The sequence below is a fragment of the Populus euphratica genome, unplaced genomic scaffold, assembly GCF_000495115.2.
Source record: "Populus euphratica unplaced genomic scaffold, PopEup_1.0 scaffold82.1, whole genome shotgun sequence".
NCBI lineage: Eukaryota > Viridiplantae > Streptophyta > Magnoliopsida > Malpighiales > Salicaceae > Populus > Populus euphratica.
Window position 1 is genome coordinate 53,614 of NW_011499961.1, and position 18,992 is coordinate 72,605.

Below are 18,992 nucleotides of genomic sequence, written 5' to 3' on the forward strand. Positions count from 1 at the left end.
CACCCCCATCTTCGCCTCATATTACTCGGATTTGGAGCAATTGAAAAAATATTCTCTTCTTCGGATTTGAAGAGAATGAATGTGAGGTTGTGCTAATGGTTAATTTTTAAAGTATTTTTAATTTAAATATAAATTAAAATAATATTTTTTAGTTTTAAAAATATTTTTTAATTTCAGATATAAAAATACTAAAAAATATCAATTTTAAATAATAAAATTTAATTTTTTTTAAAAAAAATTAAATATAAAAATAAATAGGGTGAAAGTGGTTTCAGAGATTTTACGCTAAAAATTAAATATAAAAATAAACAGGGTGAAAGTGGTTTCAGAGATTTTACGCTAATAAATAGAATACATAATATTTTGTAATTCCACATAATTAAAAAGCAAATATTAAGTCCATATAAATATTGAATTTTATTATAACTTATATATATATAATTGTTTTTTAAAAAACCTCCCATTATAATGTTAAATAAGAATAATATGCTATAACTAGCATTGCGCGGCAAATGAACACTATAATTTACTGTTAAACAATGATAGGAGCTCCAATACCAGAACAGCATGGCACATTATTCTAAAGTCGTTTTTGTCATATTCAAGAAAAAAACGATTGAAATGTGTTTTTTAAATTCCACGTTAGTGTTATAAGATAAAATAATCTCCTCATTGGATCGTGTTCATGGACTTGTTTTACAAGTTATTAGCAGATGATGAACAGTAGAAATTGAGGCTCACGCGCAAAGAGAAAGAGCAGGAGGCATATCTCCACCTGCACAAGTCCCCAATTACATAAAACAAAATCCCACCAGTGTCCAATTGCTGCTGCATGCTAGGCTCCAGCTGCAACGAATAAAGCTGAGACTTGAAAAACAAGCTTTGACTCTCACTGATAACTAATTTGATGGCTTAACCCTAACCACCTCCCGACGTACCTTTTCTGGATACAGGCCCTTTTGCTCAAGGGACAAGCTTCCTTGATTGGTTTGTTTTACCTACGCCGCCCTCAGCCAAAGCTCCGATGCAAAAGATGGCCGTAATAATTTAAGGGTCGGACAAATCCCAGTCAGTACATCATAAAAGTGTTGCAGCATTTGGATGATGATAGTGGGGTTCTAGATTCTTGGATCTCAATTCCTGAAATGAAGCCATCAAACATGCAGTGGTTATCAGATCCAACATAAAGATGACTTCATTGAATAATTAGATTTTAAATTATATAAATTAGTCTGAATTAATTTAAATTAATTTAAAAAAATAAAAAAATATTTTTAATTTTAATATTTTAATAAAAAATAAAAAACAATTCATGTAAATATAGATTAAACATATTATAATTAAAAAAGTTTAAAAAATTATTTTAAAAGATTTTTTATTTGACTTTGAAAAGATACTATATTAATATATTATTCTTTTAAGTTAAAGTATTTAAATTAAAAAAAATTATTTCATATTAATAAAATATAAATTTTTTCTTGTAAACATAGAGTATGTATGTTAAAGGATTTCAAATCTCGTTTTGAAAAAAAAAAATTTGTGAGCATAAAATATATATTATTCATCCTAGTTTATTAAAAAAAAATTATTGAAAAAATAAAATATTATTCTAATATTTATATAGTGAACTTTAGAAATAGTTAATAATCAACTAAAAAATATAAAAAATATGTTTTTGACTAAAAAAAAATATATTAAAAAAAAATCTCAACCGGGTTTTACTAGATGATCTAAATCACAAATTAACTAAATTTCTCTGAATTTTTATTTATTTTAATTTTTTTTTTTACCCAAACTAGACCCACTATTAAATTTACCGGATTCTAAATTAACCAGCAGAGTCAGTCCAAGTTTAATAATGATGTTTCATAGCTGAGGTTGCCTTTGCTACTTGAGGCATTGAGCGTGTTCTCAATGCTCATTAATAAAGCTAACGAATGATATAAATTCCATCATTGCTCGGAGCTGTTTTAAGCCAAAAAAAAGATATTGAAGAACGCAATCCCAAACTCCAAACGGAGCATACGCAAGGCCATTCTCATGAATTCTCTACTCTTACCCGTTTGCTCTTTCTGACTAGTTCGGCAAGCAAGAAAGACTCGATCTCGATTAGTGATGATTTAAAAAAAAGACTACCAAGCCATAAAACGAAAAACAGAAAGAAGAGAAGACATTATTTAGAAGTGGGATTTCTTCAATCCTCATTATTCTTTAACGTCGTGGTTAGAAGGTGATCATTGTAGTAAATTTGAATGGCTTTTTAACCGTTCAAGTAATTAATTAGCTCTCTTCCCGTGCTGGATATACTCATTGAGGTTTTTTCAATCATCTCACATCATGTTGTAATTGTGATTAGGAGTTGAATACAATCATTAGCGCCTTAAATTTAAAGTAAAGAAGGCTGTAAGAGAATCTACGCCCCCACACACGTCTTAAGCAGCAGATACAGAACTCGAATAAATTACGATTGCTATTCATACCGATGAGAGGACTGTGGACGGTACCAGGAGCGTGAAGGCAGAATTGACAAGGGTTGTCTTTTAGTAACACTACAGTGAGGATGCTTAAATTGCACTACTCCATTATTAGCTTTCTCCTTCACCGATTCACGATTCTGGGCCAGCATTTCACCCGTCATCAACTCTCAGTCTATAGTCTCTCTCAGTTCAAGTATAAAGAGTCCCGAGAGCCAGTTTCAGTTTCCATGCGAAAATCCAAGTTGAGAGCCAGGTCATATTTCCTAGCATTAGCATGGCTTTTGTTGCTGCCTTATGCTTGAGCTCGGTTCTTGTATTCTCGATATCTTCAGGAGCAGATGCACTGAGCTTGAATTACTATGAGAAAACGTGCCCTGATGTCGATTCCATCGTTACAAATGCTGTCAATAATGCAATGATGAAAGACAAAACGGTCCCCGCAGCGCTACTCCGGATGCATTTCCATGACTGTTTCATAAGAGTAGAGATTAACATATTATATTTTTCTTCCAAAGTTTCTTCTATCATTTTCCTGCTCGTTGTTTGTTCCTAACTTGGATGTTTGCATCTTGTTTCAGGGCTGTGATGCTTCTGTTCTGCTAAATTCGAAAGGGAACAACAAAGCAGAGAAAGATGGCCCACCTAATATCTCTTTGCATGCGTTTTATGTCATTGACAACGCAAAGAAAGAAGTGGAAGCTTCATGCCCAGGAGTGGTATCATGCGCTGATATCTTGGCTTTAGCTGCAAGAGATGCAGTTGTATTTGTAAGATAACAAAACAAGCTAAAACATTCCCGCAAGATCAGGACTATCACTTGCCTAAACAAGAAGTAAACCTGGAAACTGAAACAGGGATAACAATGACAAAAAAAAAAATTATGTTACTGATAGTTTTATCAATTTCATATTGCAGTCCGGAGGTCCAACATGGGATGTCCCAAAAGGAAGAAAAGATGGGAGAAAGTCAAGGGCTAGTGAAACAACACAGTTGCCTTCTCCTACCTTTAACATAACTCAGCTGCAGCAGAGTTTCTCTCAGAGAGGTCTGTCCTTAGATGACCTTGTGGCTCTTTCAGGTAAACAGAAGCCTGACTGCTACTGTTGCTATTTGTTTCAATAGTTTTCATCCATGAAATCACAACGTTGCCAACTACTCATATGCAGGTGGCCATACTTTAGGGTTTTCCCACTGCTCATCCTTCCAAAGCAGAATCCGCAATTTCAATGCCACTCATGACATAGACCCATCCATGCATCCATCGTTTGCATCCAGCTTAAGGAGTATTTGTCCAAAATCGAACAGAGCAAAGAACGCAGGAACAACCATGGATCCCTCGTCGACAACTTTTGATAATACATATTTCAAGTCAATCCTCCAGAAAACGGGCCTATTCTCCTCAGACCAATCTCTACTCAGCACTCCAAAGACAAAAGATTTGGTCACCAAGTTTGCTAGCTCCAAAGCCAATTTCAATAAGGCTTTTGTGTCATCCATGATCAAGATGAGTAGCATCACAGGCGGTCAGGAGGTTAGGAAGGATTGTAGGGTGGTAAACTAAGGTTCTGTTAGCTTGGTTCATTACTTTTAAACCGTGAAATGGCAATCAACCAGTTGTATCGATAGCAAAAACTAGACATCTGATTTGCTAATAGCTATGAAGGCCATCTATCTTATATTGTAATAGATATTTTGAAGAATAATACATCCAAAGATATTTTCTTGGTAATGGCTTTTAGATCATAACAGTCACGGTTCTTAATATAACAAATAATGAAGCTAGCAAGGAATCAATTTATCCAAGCAAAGTGACCTGCAATCCCACTTCTTGCAACAGATGGTTAAACCTACACTTTGGACTCAGTTATTAGCAGGGATTTGGTCCATCTATCCTACCTGGGCTATAAAGACCAAAAATAAAAAACCATAACAGGTTAATCGTATCAAATACCAAGAAAATTTACACTGGTTTAAAAAAAAACTTCCAGAGCTGGGATGCCCAAAGGTATTTTCCATGCCCGAGTTACTAACACTCGAGAACAATCCCTAAACAATAACAAATTAGAAATCCAATTATCTATTTGTCCTCCAGTAATCTACACATAATAGATCTCCTTGGCATTCGTAGAAGAAACCATAATAGATTATAACTACGCTAATTCACAGCATCAAAAACTTCAATTTACCACAAGTCATCTCATCATGGAAGGGAAGCCTCCCGTGGCAGCAATGAGTAGAAAGTGATCAAAATGCCGCATCACCAGATAGCTATCCAGATGCTCTGATCAAAGGAAATTACTCGGGTAATGCCTATTCACTGATTAATACAATCTCTGCCAATTGAATATTGCCACTTAGCCCGGATGCCTTGTTGGGTGGCATGAAAGAAAAAACATCAATAAGCTTTACGCATTTTAATCCCCATTTGAGCATCAGGAACTCAATAAGATGATGCCCACTGCTCATAATTACAATAAGAAAACAAATGAAGGTTTCATTAGAATAAGAAACATTTGTCTAAAAAAGTGTGAAAACTACGAAAGAGACGTTACTGTTAGAAGAGTGTGCGAACAAGAAATGGCATGGTATAGCATAAAATCAGATCCAAATACTGAAGATGATCATTAATTACCTTCTATTATGATAAGTTGTTATAAAGACAGACCCCGGAGAGTTTTGGAGCAGGCATGTCACAGTGGCAAAAAGGTCATCAAAAGCTTAAAAACAAAAATGGAAGTAAGCTTTTTCCGGTGAAATTAAATTTGAGCAATATACAGGGCAAGGAAGAAGTAAACTGAGGAAAAGAAAAAAAAAATAATCATAAAGATCGAAACCATAACAGCAAAAGTAATTTACCACTTGCATCATAGAGTACATCAGCCCCAAGAATAAGTTTTGGCTTCAAAGTGAATATAGACTCATCCCAAACTCCCCATGTCAGTCCCAACACCTACAAAGTAGAAGTATATCACAAATTGTTTTGAAAAAAGGAAGGAAGAAAATACCCTCAAGGCTAATAGCATATGGAGAACAACAATTTTACAGTGATAGCTTACTTTACAATTAAGTTGATTCAAGTCACACACTCTTCTCATGTTGTCCAACACCTGCAGATCCAAAACAATAATGCTTGTGAACAGTCAATTGAGGCAAGAGAAATCCAACCAAACTAACCTATTTAACAACCACATCAAAACGTAAAGCGCTTTTATTTAGGAATCTAGTAACGCTATGTATTCTGGAATATCCATCATGTGTGCATTTCCTGAATAACATCAACTAATTGATGGCTGGTGCTGTTTGAGAGTCCAGCTCATCAATGGCCGTTATTACTCAGGAGACTAACATCCAGATTGAAACATAAAGAGCTTCAATTTAAGGATCCAGCAATGCTATTCATCCTAAAAAACAATCCATACCGAATGAGTTTCCCGAATAATATCAACTATTTGAGTTTGGAGTCGCATCAGACCCACCAATTGAGTATCAGAACCACCAACTGAGTCCACCCCATCAATGGCCGATATTATTCAGGAAACTAATCCGGAATAAAGATTTCAGGAAACTACATTAGTGACTACTCAAACAAAACTGTGTCAACGAGATATCATTATATAATACATTGCAACCTATCATATTTATTGATTTTTGAGAAGACTGGTTTAGGGTTAACGTTTTTAATTAACAAGGAATACCTCTAATTTATTAGAATCATCAGTCAGAGTAACATCCAATCCCAACTTAGCAGCCACTAATCCAGGCAAACAAGTCCCTGCACCAAGCTACAAAACTATATTATATCAGATTATATATATTAAAAAAAACTACACATCACTCAATTATGAAAAAAAATAGAAAATCGAATTACCTCGAGAACACTAACACCAGAAAACCGCAATCTCTGTTGCCAAACATACTCAGCAAGTATAACACTACATGGCCACACAAACAGGCCATATTCTTCTTTCATATTCTAATTCAGAACAGGAAAAAAAAAAAAAAAGGGAATTCATTGTCTGCATTTTGAGAGCTAGAATTTTGGTTTTTTCTTTCTCTTGAATGGAAAATAAAAAGTAGTGCCTCGATTATTGAGATGGTGAACGCCGGTTTGTCAAATTTGTCACCGAAAGTATGCTGAGATACCGTGGTCATGTTCCCGCCCGAAGAAGAGCCGCTGTCAGCACCGTCTTCCGTGTCCATCTCCACCGGTATAAGAGAAAGATATGGTTAACTGTGGTCTGAGTACCGGAACGTTCGCTGTGATTAAAAAAATCACTTGCCCAAACCGCTGCGTTTAGATCTGTGAATGGACTGTGTGCGGCAAAAGCAAGGGCTGTGGCACGGTGGTCTCGCGACTCGCGAGTCAGATGAACCCGTGTCAAACTTGAAATCACGGACAGTCCTTTAAGTATAGACATTTATTTGATTAGAACCCTTGATTTATTTTTGCTAAGAATAAATCCTAGGCTTAAATACATCAGCCATTAAGTTGATGCGTGTGTCACATAATTAAATACATCAGCCATTTTTCTTTATTTTTTTGAAATTGATATCAGTTGGAGAAAATGAACTTAAGAAAGATGAAATGAAGAAAAGTAGATCACAATATCACTTCAGAGAGAATTGAACAACTTCTAACTTTAATACTTGTTTGGAGCTTCGTTTATTTATACTAGAGTTTCGATAAAATTATTTTTTTATTTTATTTAAAATTAATTTTTTATTTTTTTTAATAATTTTGATTTACTAATATTATAAATAATTTTTTTTAAAATAAAAAATATTATTTTAATATATTTCTAAATAAAAAATATTTTAAAAATAATTAATCTCACATGACCAAACAATCTATAAAAACACAATCACACCACCAAATAAAATAAATCTTATAAACTTTAAGCTCAATGAAAAGATCACCAAAGAATCATAAATATATTTCAAGAAGCTAACTCAATTTAAAAATATTTTCGAACAAAAATTATCTGTTTTCACTTGATATTATGTTATAAATTTATATGCAAGAACATGCAAGTAAGAGAAAAAATAAAACAAGTGAAATTTGCATCAAAAGGTAGAATGATTACAATTACAAATATAAAATAAACTAAAATAATGTTCTTCTGTAGCAAAACATTGTTCATACATACTCATTTCACTATTCATGTCATTGTTTATGGATAAAATTTTTATATTTTGGTCTTTAAAGTTTGTTTTTACACTTCTAACCTCATGCTTTTTTTCTTTGTTATTTCATCCTCACAAGTTGTGTTTGTATGGTCTTATGTATTGAAATTTATTTTGCTCTGCATACTTTTGAATATGCGAGGTGTTAGATAATATTTTAACATTAAATTAAAGATCAATATTATAAAATAAAATTTCAAGTTATAATTAAAAAGAAATATAAAAAAACAAAGATTAAAATTAAAATAGAAACATAATTTTTTTAAAAGGATTTCATTGTTTAAAAGACATGAGAGCTTCAATTGACTCCCTAAAATTTTTATTTTATGCATATTTGGTTTTTTTATTTTAAATTTTTAAATTTTATTTTTATCTTGTTTCAATATAAGATGTTGGGAGATAGGAGTGAAAGTTATCGGCAAAGAAAAGGGGGAGAGAAATTATTCGCACAATTACATTTTAGTTATAAAAAACTAATCTTCGAGCAAATGAGCTAGTCATAAAGAAAAACTTTAATAAAGGTGATCTTATGTTAAAAAAAAGAGAGAGTAGATTATAGCTTGTAAATCTTTTATTCAATTTGAGTTTCTAATCATGGATAACGATAGTAGGATTTATTTGACTTTTTAATTTCTTCGACTATTTTGTATAGTTATGAAACTTGACTTGAAATTTGATCGATCCAGACCCAGGATCAGGTCGGATCTAAGTAAAAACCTGTTAGAAATTTAGCCCGATAAAACTTGGTCGACCCTAAAAATCAACCCAGAATCCAATCGCCCTAGACAAACCTATTTAAGACCCGACCCTTTACACACACACAAACACGTAACGATGTCGTTTACGATTAAAATCACACTACAAGTCAAATTATCTTCAATAAAAATGAATAAGAGCATCATCTAAAATAATCTTCAATAAAAATGAATAAGAGCATCATCCAAAATAGAGCCATCAAAAATCACATCTTTAACGCTAACTTTAGGAGATATAGCAAAAAACAAAATCTTTAAACGATTTCAAGACTTTTTATATATTAGGAATCGTCCCTTTTGTGGTGAGTCAATGGAGATGAATCAAAATTGTTGATTTGATTGTTGCCGATCAATATGAGCCATGAGATTTCAGGAGAGGATAAGAGGAGTTGGAGGTGACCTGACTCGGTTGAGAAAATCCAGTTTGGTTCACAGATTTAAAAAACAAAAAAAGCTGCAATTTAAGAAGACTTGTTGAGTTGTATCGGAGAGTCGAGGACTGCAACTCGAAAGAGATGAGTTGGGAGTATGGGGGTTGGGGATTGTGAAAAAGAAGAAAATAGAGGGGATTATGGTTTCAAAGGTTTTTATGTAGGATCATTGAGTCTGGCTTTAGAAGAAGAGGGGGAGAGGGAAAGAAAGGGAAATGAGGATAGGGGGAAGGAAGGAAAAAGAGGACGATGGAAGGTAAAATTAATTTTCACTACAAGAAAATTAAAATAAAGTTTTATTATTTAATTTGCTAAAAATAAGTATGGATAAAACTACCTTGAAAGCAAAGGGCACAAATTCATTATTTTTTTTATTGACTTGGATTAATTCTAATTAACTCTTATGATCTATAACCTGATTATTATACCGAGTCAACTACCCGGTTAGATTTAAAAAAACCATGTTATTTTGCCATTGACCTACTATCTCCTCCTGAAGCTGGTAAGGATGAGATTTAGGCAACAGTGATGAGTTTATGTTTTGCTTGGGAGAATCGCCATTAAAGGAGAGGTTTGAGCTTGAGATGGATTCAGAATTCATTATTGTTATGAATGCTGCTGCTGATCGCTTAATGCCATTTATTTGGAGAACAACAGCTAGTCAGAGCTTCTTCTGAGAGGTTGGACAAGTATCTTGATTCCTGCACTAATTAGTGATTCTAATAAATCCTTGACCGACACTAAATTGCGAGTCCGATTAATTTTTTTAATGTAGAAAAATAGACACCAATAAGATGTTTTTTTGGGGAAAATAATAATAAATCATATGAAGTTTAATTCAAAAGATAATTTGAATGATTATAAAATAAAAATATATATTTATAAAATTAAGTATTAATAAAATAATAAAATATTTATTTAAAACTAAAAAGCAAAAAAAAAAAACACTCATGGATGTAAATCTAAAATAAATTTAAAATCAAATAAAAAAATAAATAAAAAAAGCCTCGCATTTATAGGCCTTAATAATTCCACTAGCCTAGGCACATAAGTCCGCTAGCCTAGATGCATAGGTTTGCCAGCATAGGCATATATATATGTGTGCTATGATATATATATATATATATATTTATTTATTTTTTAAGTCATTCACCCATGTTTTTTGAGAGGGAAAAAAAAAGGTTACCTTGCACCTAGATCTTAGTGACTAAAAAGTTACTAAAAAATCAAAGGGTGTTTTACACCAATAAAAATTATTTTTCAATTATTTCTTAACCATAAATATATATAAAAAATACCCAATAAATTTAAATAAATATTTTTATGTATTTAAATAATTTAAAAATATTCAAAATAAAAAATTAATTTAAAACTAGTCTACTTTTTGATAAATTTTAAAAGTAAAACAACAGCTATATAAAATTTAAATGAAATTCTTTTTATTAAATAAAATTTGTTGATATTAATTTAACTGTGAAAAAATTAATTGGAAGAAAAAAAATTAATAACAAAAATAAATAAAAAATATATATTATAGTAGAAAACATCAATATCTTTTAGTTTTTGTTGTAATTGTAATGTAATGTGATAATGGAATGCCAATGTAATGTAATTTTATATTAAAAAAGCAAAAGGGAACCGAGTATTTACCGTGTGTATAGATTCAAAATACTATGTAATGAAACAATGTTTTAATGTCTTTGTCTTTCTCAGCAAAACTGAGAATGATTGTCTTCGTTTATTTTTGTCTTTTCTAGGGGTTTATTAGGCATTGCGAAATTAATTGGGGGCAAAATGATCAGCACACATTTTTTTCATAGTATAATGTCTTTTTTTCCATTAAAAGCAAAATGATATATCTACTTGACTTGGTTTTTTTTTCTTTTCTTCTCTTAGTGCAGCAGGATTTAATAGAAAACATCTACCTAAAACTTATTTGTTTTTATGTTTTATAAGAATTTTTTAAATTATTTATTTATTCATTTTAAATTAATTTTTTAATATATTAATTTAAAAATAAAAAATATTATTTTAATATATTTTTAAATAAAAATATTTGAAAAAAACAAATAATAGTTATTATTCATGAGATGATTGGGGTGGCTATCCGCAGACGCTATTATCTGTAATTTTGGATTCTTAATAAGAAAGAAAAAGGGACATGGTAAATCATATATGACCGTCTCGCACGTGACACCCGGGTAATCACTATCTCTCTCTCTTTCTCGGATCATCATCATCAGCAGTCTTCTTCTTCCTTCTCCTCTCTCACTTTCAAGCTCATCTCTTGCGCTCACTCTGTCAGGACTAACCACTTGGTGTCATTTCCATGGCTTTTGCTCATTACTTGGTTGCCGTTCCCACTGAACCCTCAAATCTCACAAAAGCTGCACTCTTCAGCACCTCCTCCCCTCCTCCCCCTCCTCCTCCGCTTTCTTTTAATAAAAATCACTCTGATTTAACTTTATCTTCTACTTCACTGAAAACTAAAGCACGCAAGCTATCTATATTTCCCAAATTCCGTCGCATTGGCCAGAAAGGTAAATTCATAATTTAATTTTATATTTTATTACTTTTCAAATAAATTATTGGATGACTTAATTGATTTGGAATAGCTGTTTTCAGGAAAGGCGAAGGCGAAAGAATCAGAAGTGAGTTTAGCAGCTGAGGCGTTTACTAATTTCAAGCATTTGTTATTGCCAATTACTGATACGAATCCTTATCTCTCCGAGGGAACTAGACAGGTAATCTTTTCATCCTTTTTCATTGTTTAAGGAAATAATTTTTTATTTTAGACCGTTTGGTTCTGTATTTTAAGAACTGGAGAGTCTTTTAGCTCAGGGATTTCATGATATTTATTATTTGTTAGCAAAAAAAAAAAAGAGGGCTTGATCATAGCACTAAAATGAAGAAAAATTGAGGGGAAATTCTGCAATAATAATAATCCGACGTTCAAAGACCCATTCTTATGGATGAGTAATGCTAATTTTACGTTTCTTATCCAAAGCTCTTCCTGTAAAAATATAGATCTATTGAATGAGGTGATTATTCTACTTCCGAATCGTAACTAAAATTACGAAGACAAGAAAGAGAGAGAGAAAAAAAACTTTTCTATGGCTGAATTTTTAGTGGAAGTGATTTAGTTAGAGATATAATTCTTGTTTACTTATTTGTCTTAGCTCGATTTTTCCCTTTATGCAAGTGAATGAAACTGTAGCAAGCAGCTGGTTTAAAGTCTTTTTTGTGCTCTAACTTGTAATTACTTGTCTGACAGGCTGCTGCAACTGCTGCAGCATTGGCGAAGAAATACGGTGCTGACATTACGGTTGTAGGTAAGCATACTGACCTTTATTCCTTGCTTTTTGTTTATACAAGTGTTGGGAACTAAGTACAAGAGTTGCTTTCTCTGTTTTTATTTTTCCCTTGCTTTACAGACTGTTTTCAATGCAAGATTTCATGGAATGTAGAAATTTACATTCTTTGCAGTTATTGATGAGAGGCAGAAAGAGTCGTTGCCTGAGCATGAAACCCAAATGTCTAGCATTCGCTGGCATCTAGCTGAAGGTTTGTATCTGAAACCATGAGTTTTAGAAAGAAAGCGAGATTTTTCTTGCTATTTGCAATTCAAGGTGCACACTTTATGTAGCCAGTAGCTTGATTTAAGGTAATGTCATTTGTTACAATTAGATAGTTCAATTTAATCCCTAAAAATAAAGAAAGAAAGGTTATGCATTAACCAATTGTAAAGCATGTTTTGGCTCCAGGATGTGCTGATTTTTGTGCATATGCGAATTAAAGAGACATTTTGATGCATGAAATTTTTTCCCAATGCGCAACTTTATGTTATTGGGTATAATTTTCAATTTGACTGTTGGTTCGGGTCAAAATTTTGCTAAGATATTCTAAAGGCTCTATTTCCTATTGAGTTAAAATTTCATAGCAATCGGAGATTGGTAAGACTTTCTGATGATGCCTATAAGTTATTGTTTGGGATTTGCTATTTTATGTTTTTTTTTTTCCTATCTGGTTTAAAAGTCTTTTATTATTTTTCCAGGTTTGTTTATGATATTTTTTTCAAGAATACATAGGGTTATTTAGCTTGTATTTTAGGAGATTACCGGAATAGAAATATTCAGTAATAAAGTTTTGAATTAAGGTTTTTGTATCATCCTATCAGTATAATTTTATGTTCTCGTGCTTGCTGTGTCTTCCTTGTGCTGCTTCCTCGTGCCTCACTTTTCACACATCAATTGCAAAAGACAAGAAGTGGAGTTGTAATCTTATCTTCTTTTCCTGTAGCTTGTGCTCATCTTTGACTTGGAAACTCGTTATCTAGTCTCTTTGTTTAAGTTGCTAATGTATTTACATGTTTCTTTTTTTAAATGACAGGTGGGTTCCAGGAATTCAGGTTGTTGGAGCGACTGGGGGAAGGAAGCAAGCCCACTGCCATAATTGGTGAGGTTGCTGATGACCTGAGCCTGGATTTGGTAGTCATCAGCATGGAGGCAATTCATTCCAAGCATGTGGATGCAAACCTGCTTGCTGAGTTCATCCCTTGCCCTGTCTTGCTCTTACCTTTGTAAATTGTAGTTATGTCGCGACTTAGTAGTGACCGAAACGCATTGCAGGTGCAAGTTTTCTACTGATAGGCTTCTGGTTGGATCCAGCCTGTTCAGCTTTTTTCTTGTTGGGTATGTTCTTAGTTTTGGTATGTTCTTAGTAGGCTTGTGGCTGGGCAAGCGAGAAGAAGCTGTTCTTAAACATTATGTGAACATAAGCAGGCGAATCTTATTCAACCACCAAAGCGCCGTCTTGATACTTTGGAACATTTCACTTTCTTTCAGATTCAAGCTTTAATTGATCCTTACCGGCACCAATTCAAGTTAATTTTGAATATATTACAAAAAATGTGTTAATGTTCTGGATATATTTTAAAATATTATTATTTTCTTAAATTCACAATGAACATGTTTGCACAAGCTTGTATTATGTTATGGATAGGATTTTTCAACGTGAAAAAACAATTATATTATGAATATGTTTTTATATATTATATTTTTTAATTGAGAAATAAAAAGATGTTTATATTTTATAAAAAGAATATATCAATTAATAAATAAAAAATGTTAATATTAATTAAATATTAAAGTGAAAAGTTAATTTTCATAATAGAAATGAAAGATAGTTGAATATACAAGAGGTTTTATTCATTTTTTCCTTATAAACTAGATGTTGTTGTTATTAATAAATAATTTTTATTTTCATAGAAAAGGTATACAAATATAACTAATTCATTTTAAATATTAAAGTGAAAAATAATTGATACAAATCAAGCTAACCTTCTTTTTGAAGTATCTTGCAACTAAAGATAAAAACAAAAAAAGCCAAGGGTTAATGGGATAGGTGCACGCACCTTAAGATACCTATCACCGTTTCGAGACAAAAAAAAAATAAATTAAAATTCATGTTTTTTACCAAAACTTAATTTCTGTTTTTTTTTTTTTACCTTAAAACATTATATAAACCTTAAAAAACCACTTCATAACTCCAAAACACATCAAAATCACTCTAAAAAACAAAAAAAAATCAAATCAACATAAACCAAATGAAACTCAATCTATTTTTTTATAATGTTAGGAAGAAAAAACCACACTCATTAAACTTCTCTCAAGAAAATAAAATGATTGACACAAAGATTTTTTTTTTTATTGTTGGAAAATAGCCAGCCAATATTTTTTTTTTATTCACTAATTTTTGATGAGTGTCTCTTCTCTTTCAAATTTAATAACTAAAAAATAAATAAAATAAAATTTTAAATCAAAATAAAAATTTTAACAACTTTGAAATTCAATTTTTCATATTTTTCATTACGATCCTTTGTATCTTAATTTTATCTTTTAACTATAATTTAAAAATTCTTCTCATGGAATTTGATGCCATAAAAGGACTAAATAAAAAAAAACTGAAGACAAAACTAAAAAAAACATGAAAAAAAGCTGTTTTAATGTTTATATAAATAGTGAAGAAGCTATGAGGATTTTTTTTCTTAACTCTAAAAATATTGATTAAAAATAAAATTCTAAATTATTTTGGATTATGAACTAAAATTATTTGTATGATTTTATGGAAGTGGTAGAATTAAAATGCAAATGAGGAGGCAATTCATTCCAAGCATGTGAATGCAAACCTGCTTGTTGAGTTTATCTCTTGCCCTGTACTACTCATTTTTTTTAGATTAATGTGAGTGTTTGGATTAGTTTATGTATATTTTAATTAATTCAACAAACATTAAAATTAACTACTATATAAATCTCTAATGGTTCTGAAATTTGTGAGGCTCAATCTTGTGATTTCTAAGGAGCAAACTTAAGGTTGAGCTACACCCATCACCTTTGTAGATTGTAGTTACTTCACGACTTAATAGTAACCGAAATGATTATTTGTATTTTAATTTTATCTTTCAACTATAATTTACAACTTTTTCTATGAAATTTGATGCCACAAAAGGACTAAACAAAAAAACTAAAGACAAAACTTAAAAAAAAAGATGAAAAAAATTGTTTTATTATTGATATAAATAATGAAGTATACAGGAGGACCTTAGTTCTTTTAATTGTATTGATAATTGGTTTTTTTATTTTTTGTTTTTTCAACTCTAAAAAAATTTATTAAAAATAAAATTCTAAATTATTTTGGACTATGAACTAAAATTATTTGTGATGATTTTATGGAAGTAGTTGAATTAAAATGTAAATGATGATTGCAATGGAAATCATGATATTGCTATGAAATTTGATTAAAAAAACTTGTGTTATATTATTCTTAGAATTGATAAAGTGATTAATTAAAATAAATATTTGTAGACTGAAAATTTTATTTTAAATTTTTATGTGTTTCATTAGTGTTTTACCTGTTCATTTAAGGTATCTCGAAATTAGATTTATATTTTTAAAAATTACTTTACTTTAAGAAAAAGTTTGTAAAATTAGTTGATATATATTATAGGATAATTATTGTATGTTTATTAAGTCAAAAATAGTATATAGATTGTAAAGAAATAATAATAAAAAACAAGGATGGATACTTGTTATGAAAATTATGTATTCAAAAGGATATCGTAAATTTATTACCTTATATTTAATATTGTGTATTTTTATTATGTGTTGATGAAAATAGTAAGCGGTAAGATTATATATATATATAGTCTATTGGAAATGTGTAAATTGGATAAAGGAGCTGTGGAGGTTAAAAAAATTTCTCATAGCATAGGGTTATAGTCGCGTCCTCGTGGATGGGGTGTTATATTCACCTTCGTTTTCGGACTGTATATGCCATTGCAATTGTCTCTTGATCACGAGAGTTTAATTTTTAAAGTGTTTTTTTTTAATATAATTTTTATTTTTTAAAAAATTATTTTTAATATTAATATATTAAAATATCTAAAAATAAAAATTATTAATTTAACATAAAAAAATATAATTTTTTTCAAAAAAAATTTAAGACACAAAAATAAATATATTAAGCTGGTTGGAGGAAGAAAGATGCAGGTTTTGTGAATTTAAGGTGAATCTTATTCTTACCAAGCCTTGTTTCCAGTTCTGGATTGCTATCTAGACTCTAGAGTGTCACTAATATAGACTGGAAACGAAAAATAGATGGTGAATAAAAAGATTAGTAAGTTGGCTTGTGGTAACATACAGATCTTGAACACAGCAAGGAACAGAGATGCACTATGCCCACCTTGGCTACAGATCATATATACACAAATACACACAAGTAAATCAGAATGGTATAAAGAAACCGGATAATGAATCAGAGTAGAACTACGAATTGCTGAAGAAGCCGATGCATTTTTGTTGAGCCCGTTAGCCGGAAGGTTTGCTGCCGAAGGACCCCTAAGCTCGGAACAACCCCAAGGTTTTGACCCCTCAGACGGGTGGTTGGCTTCCGAAGGAACCCGAAGCTCGGAACGACTTCATATTTTTAACAGCTCCTGCCCTCAGTATGTATTTGTGATACACGGCAGCTGCCAGTGCTCCAAGAAAAGGCCCAACCCAGAAAATCCACTGTTCACCATAATGACAACAGAGGTTAGACAGCCATTCTAAAAATATGCTAGTTTCCATTACTCACACACTTGACAGAATAGTTAAGCAAGACTGTGTGAGGTTACGAAATTGCAATGCGTGCATGATTGCGAATCAAAAGTAACTGTTGTTTCGTTTAAGATTTTTTCTAAGATGTGGCCAGGGTTGTGAATTACCATCCGCCACATCTTTATATGTTGCGTTGAAATGCAAATGGAATAATAGCTGGTGTTGACGTAGTCAAAGAAGAACGCACCAGATCATCCATGGCTTCTGCAGTGCCACGATGAAGCAAATTAGTAGCAAGGCTTCTAGCAGGATTGATGCCAGTTCCAGTGATGGGAATTGTAGCCAAATGCACCACAAACACGGCAAAACCAATAGGCAATGGGGCCAAAACCTGAACAACATAACATAAAAAACTCAAAACTCTGCTTAACACCATCGACCCATTAGTCGTCAGAGCAGCTAGCACTATATATGTACTTACAGGCACGTGGGAGTCGAGAGCGTTCCGCTTAGGATCGGTGGCGGAGAAGACAGTATAGACAAGGGCAAAAGTGCCAATGAACTCAGCTCCTAATCCTGCACCCTTGGAGTAGTTACGTGAAACAACGTTAACAACACCATCCGGGCTCTGCTGTTCATCAGCATACATGAAGAGGAACACAAACAAGTGGCCAAGTAAAGCTCCAAGGCATTGTGCCACCATGTAGGCAGCTGCTCGAATCAGCGACATCTTCCTTGCTACGAGCATACCGAATGTTACCGCAGGGTTAAGATGGCCACCTGAGATTCAAATAAAAGATAAATTAAGTTCAATTTCCTGAAACATGAAATTTAACGGAGAGAAAGAAAAGTATGTATATAATACCAGAAATTCCAGAAGTGCAGTAGACAAGCACAAAAATCATGCCACCGTAGGCCCAAGCAATAACAAGATAGCCAACACGACTACATTGGTCAGTATAATTAGGCTCCTTGTAATTAACAACGGTGGACACAGCGAAAAAAAGGAAGAGAAAGGTGGCAATAAACTCTGCAATTGAGGCTCTGTAGAATGACCACTGCTTCAGCTCTCCCATGTCTAATAGAGGAGCTGGTGGCGGGTCATGGTAATCCCTTCCACGTTGACGCTCGATGTTTCTCTCTTCACAACTCATTTTTTTTCTTTTCTCTGGAGTATTTTTTCCTCTCCTTTGCCAAACTATCTTTCTTCTCCTCCTCTACTTTCTATATATCACTTGGAATATTGAAGTGGAGAGATGGAGAATGGAAGTATTTATCTTCAAGATCCTCGGTTTGTTTCTGTTGAATTTGAATTAGTCCCGGATATCAATTTTGACTCTGAGGAGACCATGGATGGACCGCTATTTATTATACAGCGAGACCCTGTGATTATGGTAAAAAAATTGCACGCCTCTGACCTCAAAAATTTGACGGGGTGAGCGGCGGCTGATGAACGAAATCGTGGCAACAAGAAGCCATAATGGCCAGGTTGGCTTTGATGTGATTGTGGTGAGAAATTGCATGCTTTTGACAGAGTCCAGGCGCGTTTTCTACTGGGTCGTGGCCGTGTTTCTAAAGATAAGGTCTTTTTTTTTTTTAAATTAAATTTTTTAATATATTTAGATTGTTTTTTGTGTGTTAATATTAAAAATAAATTAAAAAATATTTTAATATATTTTAAAAAACAATTTAAAAATAACTGATATCACAGTCCTACAATTATGTAAGATTGTCATGTTTGGACTTGTTCTTGTTTTAAGTCAGGACCATCCCATCTGCAGTGGTTAATGAATTTGGTATCCGTCCAATTCTAAGGACCCGTTAAAATATCAATATTGGAATGTTACCCATAGATAAGAAAAACCGTCCAATGATCCCCGGCATCCGCCCTATACCTTGGTAATAACTAAGAACGGTTCAATGGACCGGAGACCAAGGGCGTGTATTTGGATAATTTCGGATAAAAACTCCTAATTTGGATAATTATTTGATTTTATTTCCATTTTCCTACTTTTTATTTTTTTCTTTTGCCCGAATATCCTTTGCCTG

General features: G+C 32.3%; 4 protein-coding genes across 6 annotated transcripts; 2 read left to right on the plus strand and 2 right to left on the minus strand.

Annotated features, from left to right (window-relative positions):
* Positions 1-2,661: 2,661 nt before the first annotated feature.
* On the plus strand, positions 2,662-4,206 carry LOC105138676 (peroxidase 64-like). Its single transcript, XM_011044829.1, has 4 exons — positions 2,662-2,958; positions 3,056-3,244; positions 3,393-3,555; positions 3,644-4,206. The coding sequence occupies exons 1-4, from the start codon at positions 2,752-2,754 to the stop codon at positions 4,036-4,038; spliced, it is 954 nt and encodes a 317-aa protein (XP_011043131.1). The 5' UTR covers positions 2,662-2,751; the 3' UTR covers positions 4,039-4,206.
* Positions 4,127-6,852, minus strand: LOC105138675 (Putative methyltransferase family protein). Of its 3 annotated transcripts, none has more exons than XR_844830.1 (8): positions 6,558-6,852; positions 6,346-6,450; positions 6,173-6,259; positions 5,534-5,584; positions 5,334-5,427; positions 5,110-5,194; positions 4,664-4,935; positions 4,127-4,378 (listed from the first exon to the last, which is right to left on the minus strand). XR_844830.1 is itself a non-coding variant. In XM_011044827.1 (7 exons), the coding sequence occupies exons 1-7, from the start codon at positions 6,675-6,677 to the stop codon at positions 4,788-4,790; spliced, it is 690 nt and encodes a 229-aa protein (XP_011043129.1). In that variant the 5' UTR covers positions 6,678-6,852; the 3' UTR covers positions 4,400-4,787. The 3 variants fall into 3 exon arrangements, 1 of the variants encoding a protein (XP_011043129.1); XR_844829.1 differs by lacking the exon at positions 4,127-4,378 and adding an exon at positions 4,400-4,523; XM_011044827.1 differs by lacking the exon at positions 4,127-4,378 and having other exon boundaries at positions 4,400-4,935.
* Positions 6,853-11,022: 4,170 nt separating this feature from the next.
* Positions 11,023-13,743, plus strand: LOC105138677 (cell wall integrity/stress response component). The gene is made up of 5 exons (XM_011044830.1): positions 11,023-11,387; positions 11,473-11,591; positions 12,122-12,179; positions 12,334-12,411; positions 13,237-13,743. The coding sequence occupies exons 1-5, from the start codon at positions 11,177-11,179 to the stop codon at positions 13,428-13,430; spliced, it is 660 nt and encodes a 219-aa protein (XP_011043132.1). The 5' UTR covers positions 11,023-11,176; the 3' UTR covers positions 13,431-13,743.
* Positions 13,744-16,506: 2,763 nt separating this feature from the next.
* LOC105138679 (aquaporin PIP2-7-like) lies at positions 16,507-18,374 on the minus strand. Its single transcript, XM_011044832.1, has 4 exons — positions 17,809-18,374; positions 17,425-17,723; positions 17,191-17,334; positions 16,507-16,913 (listed from the first exon to the last, which is right to left on the minus strand). Exons 1-4 carry the CDS (start codon positions 18,095-18,097, stop codon positions 16,776-16,778), a joined length of 870 nt encoding a protein of 289 aa, XP_011043134.1. The 5' UTR covers positions 18,098-18,374; the 3' UTR covers positions 16,507-16,775.
* Between the last annotated feature and the right edge of the window lie 618 nt (positions 18,375-18,992).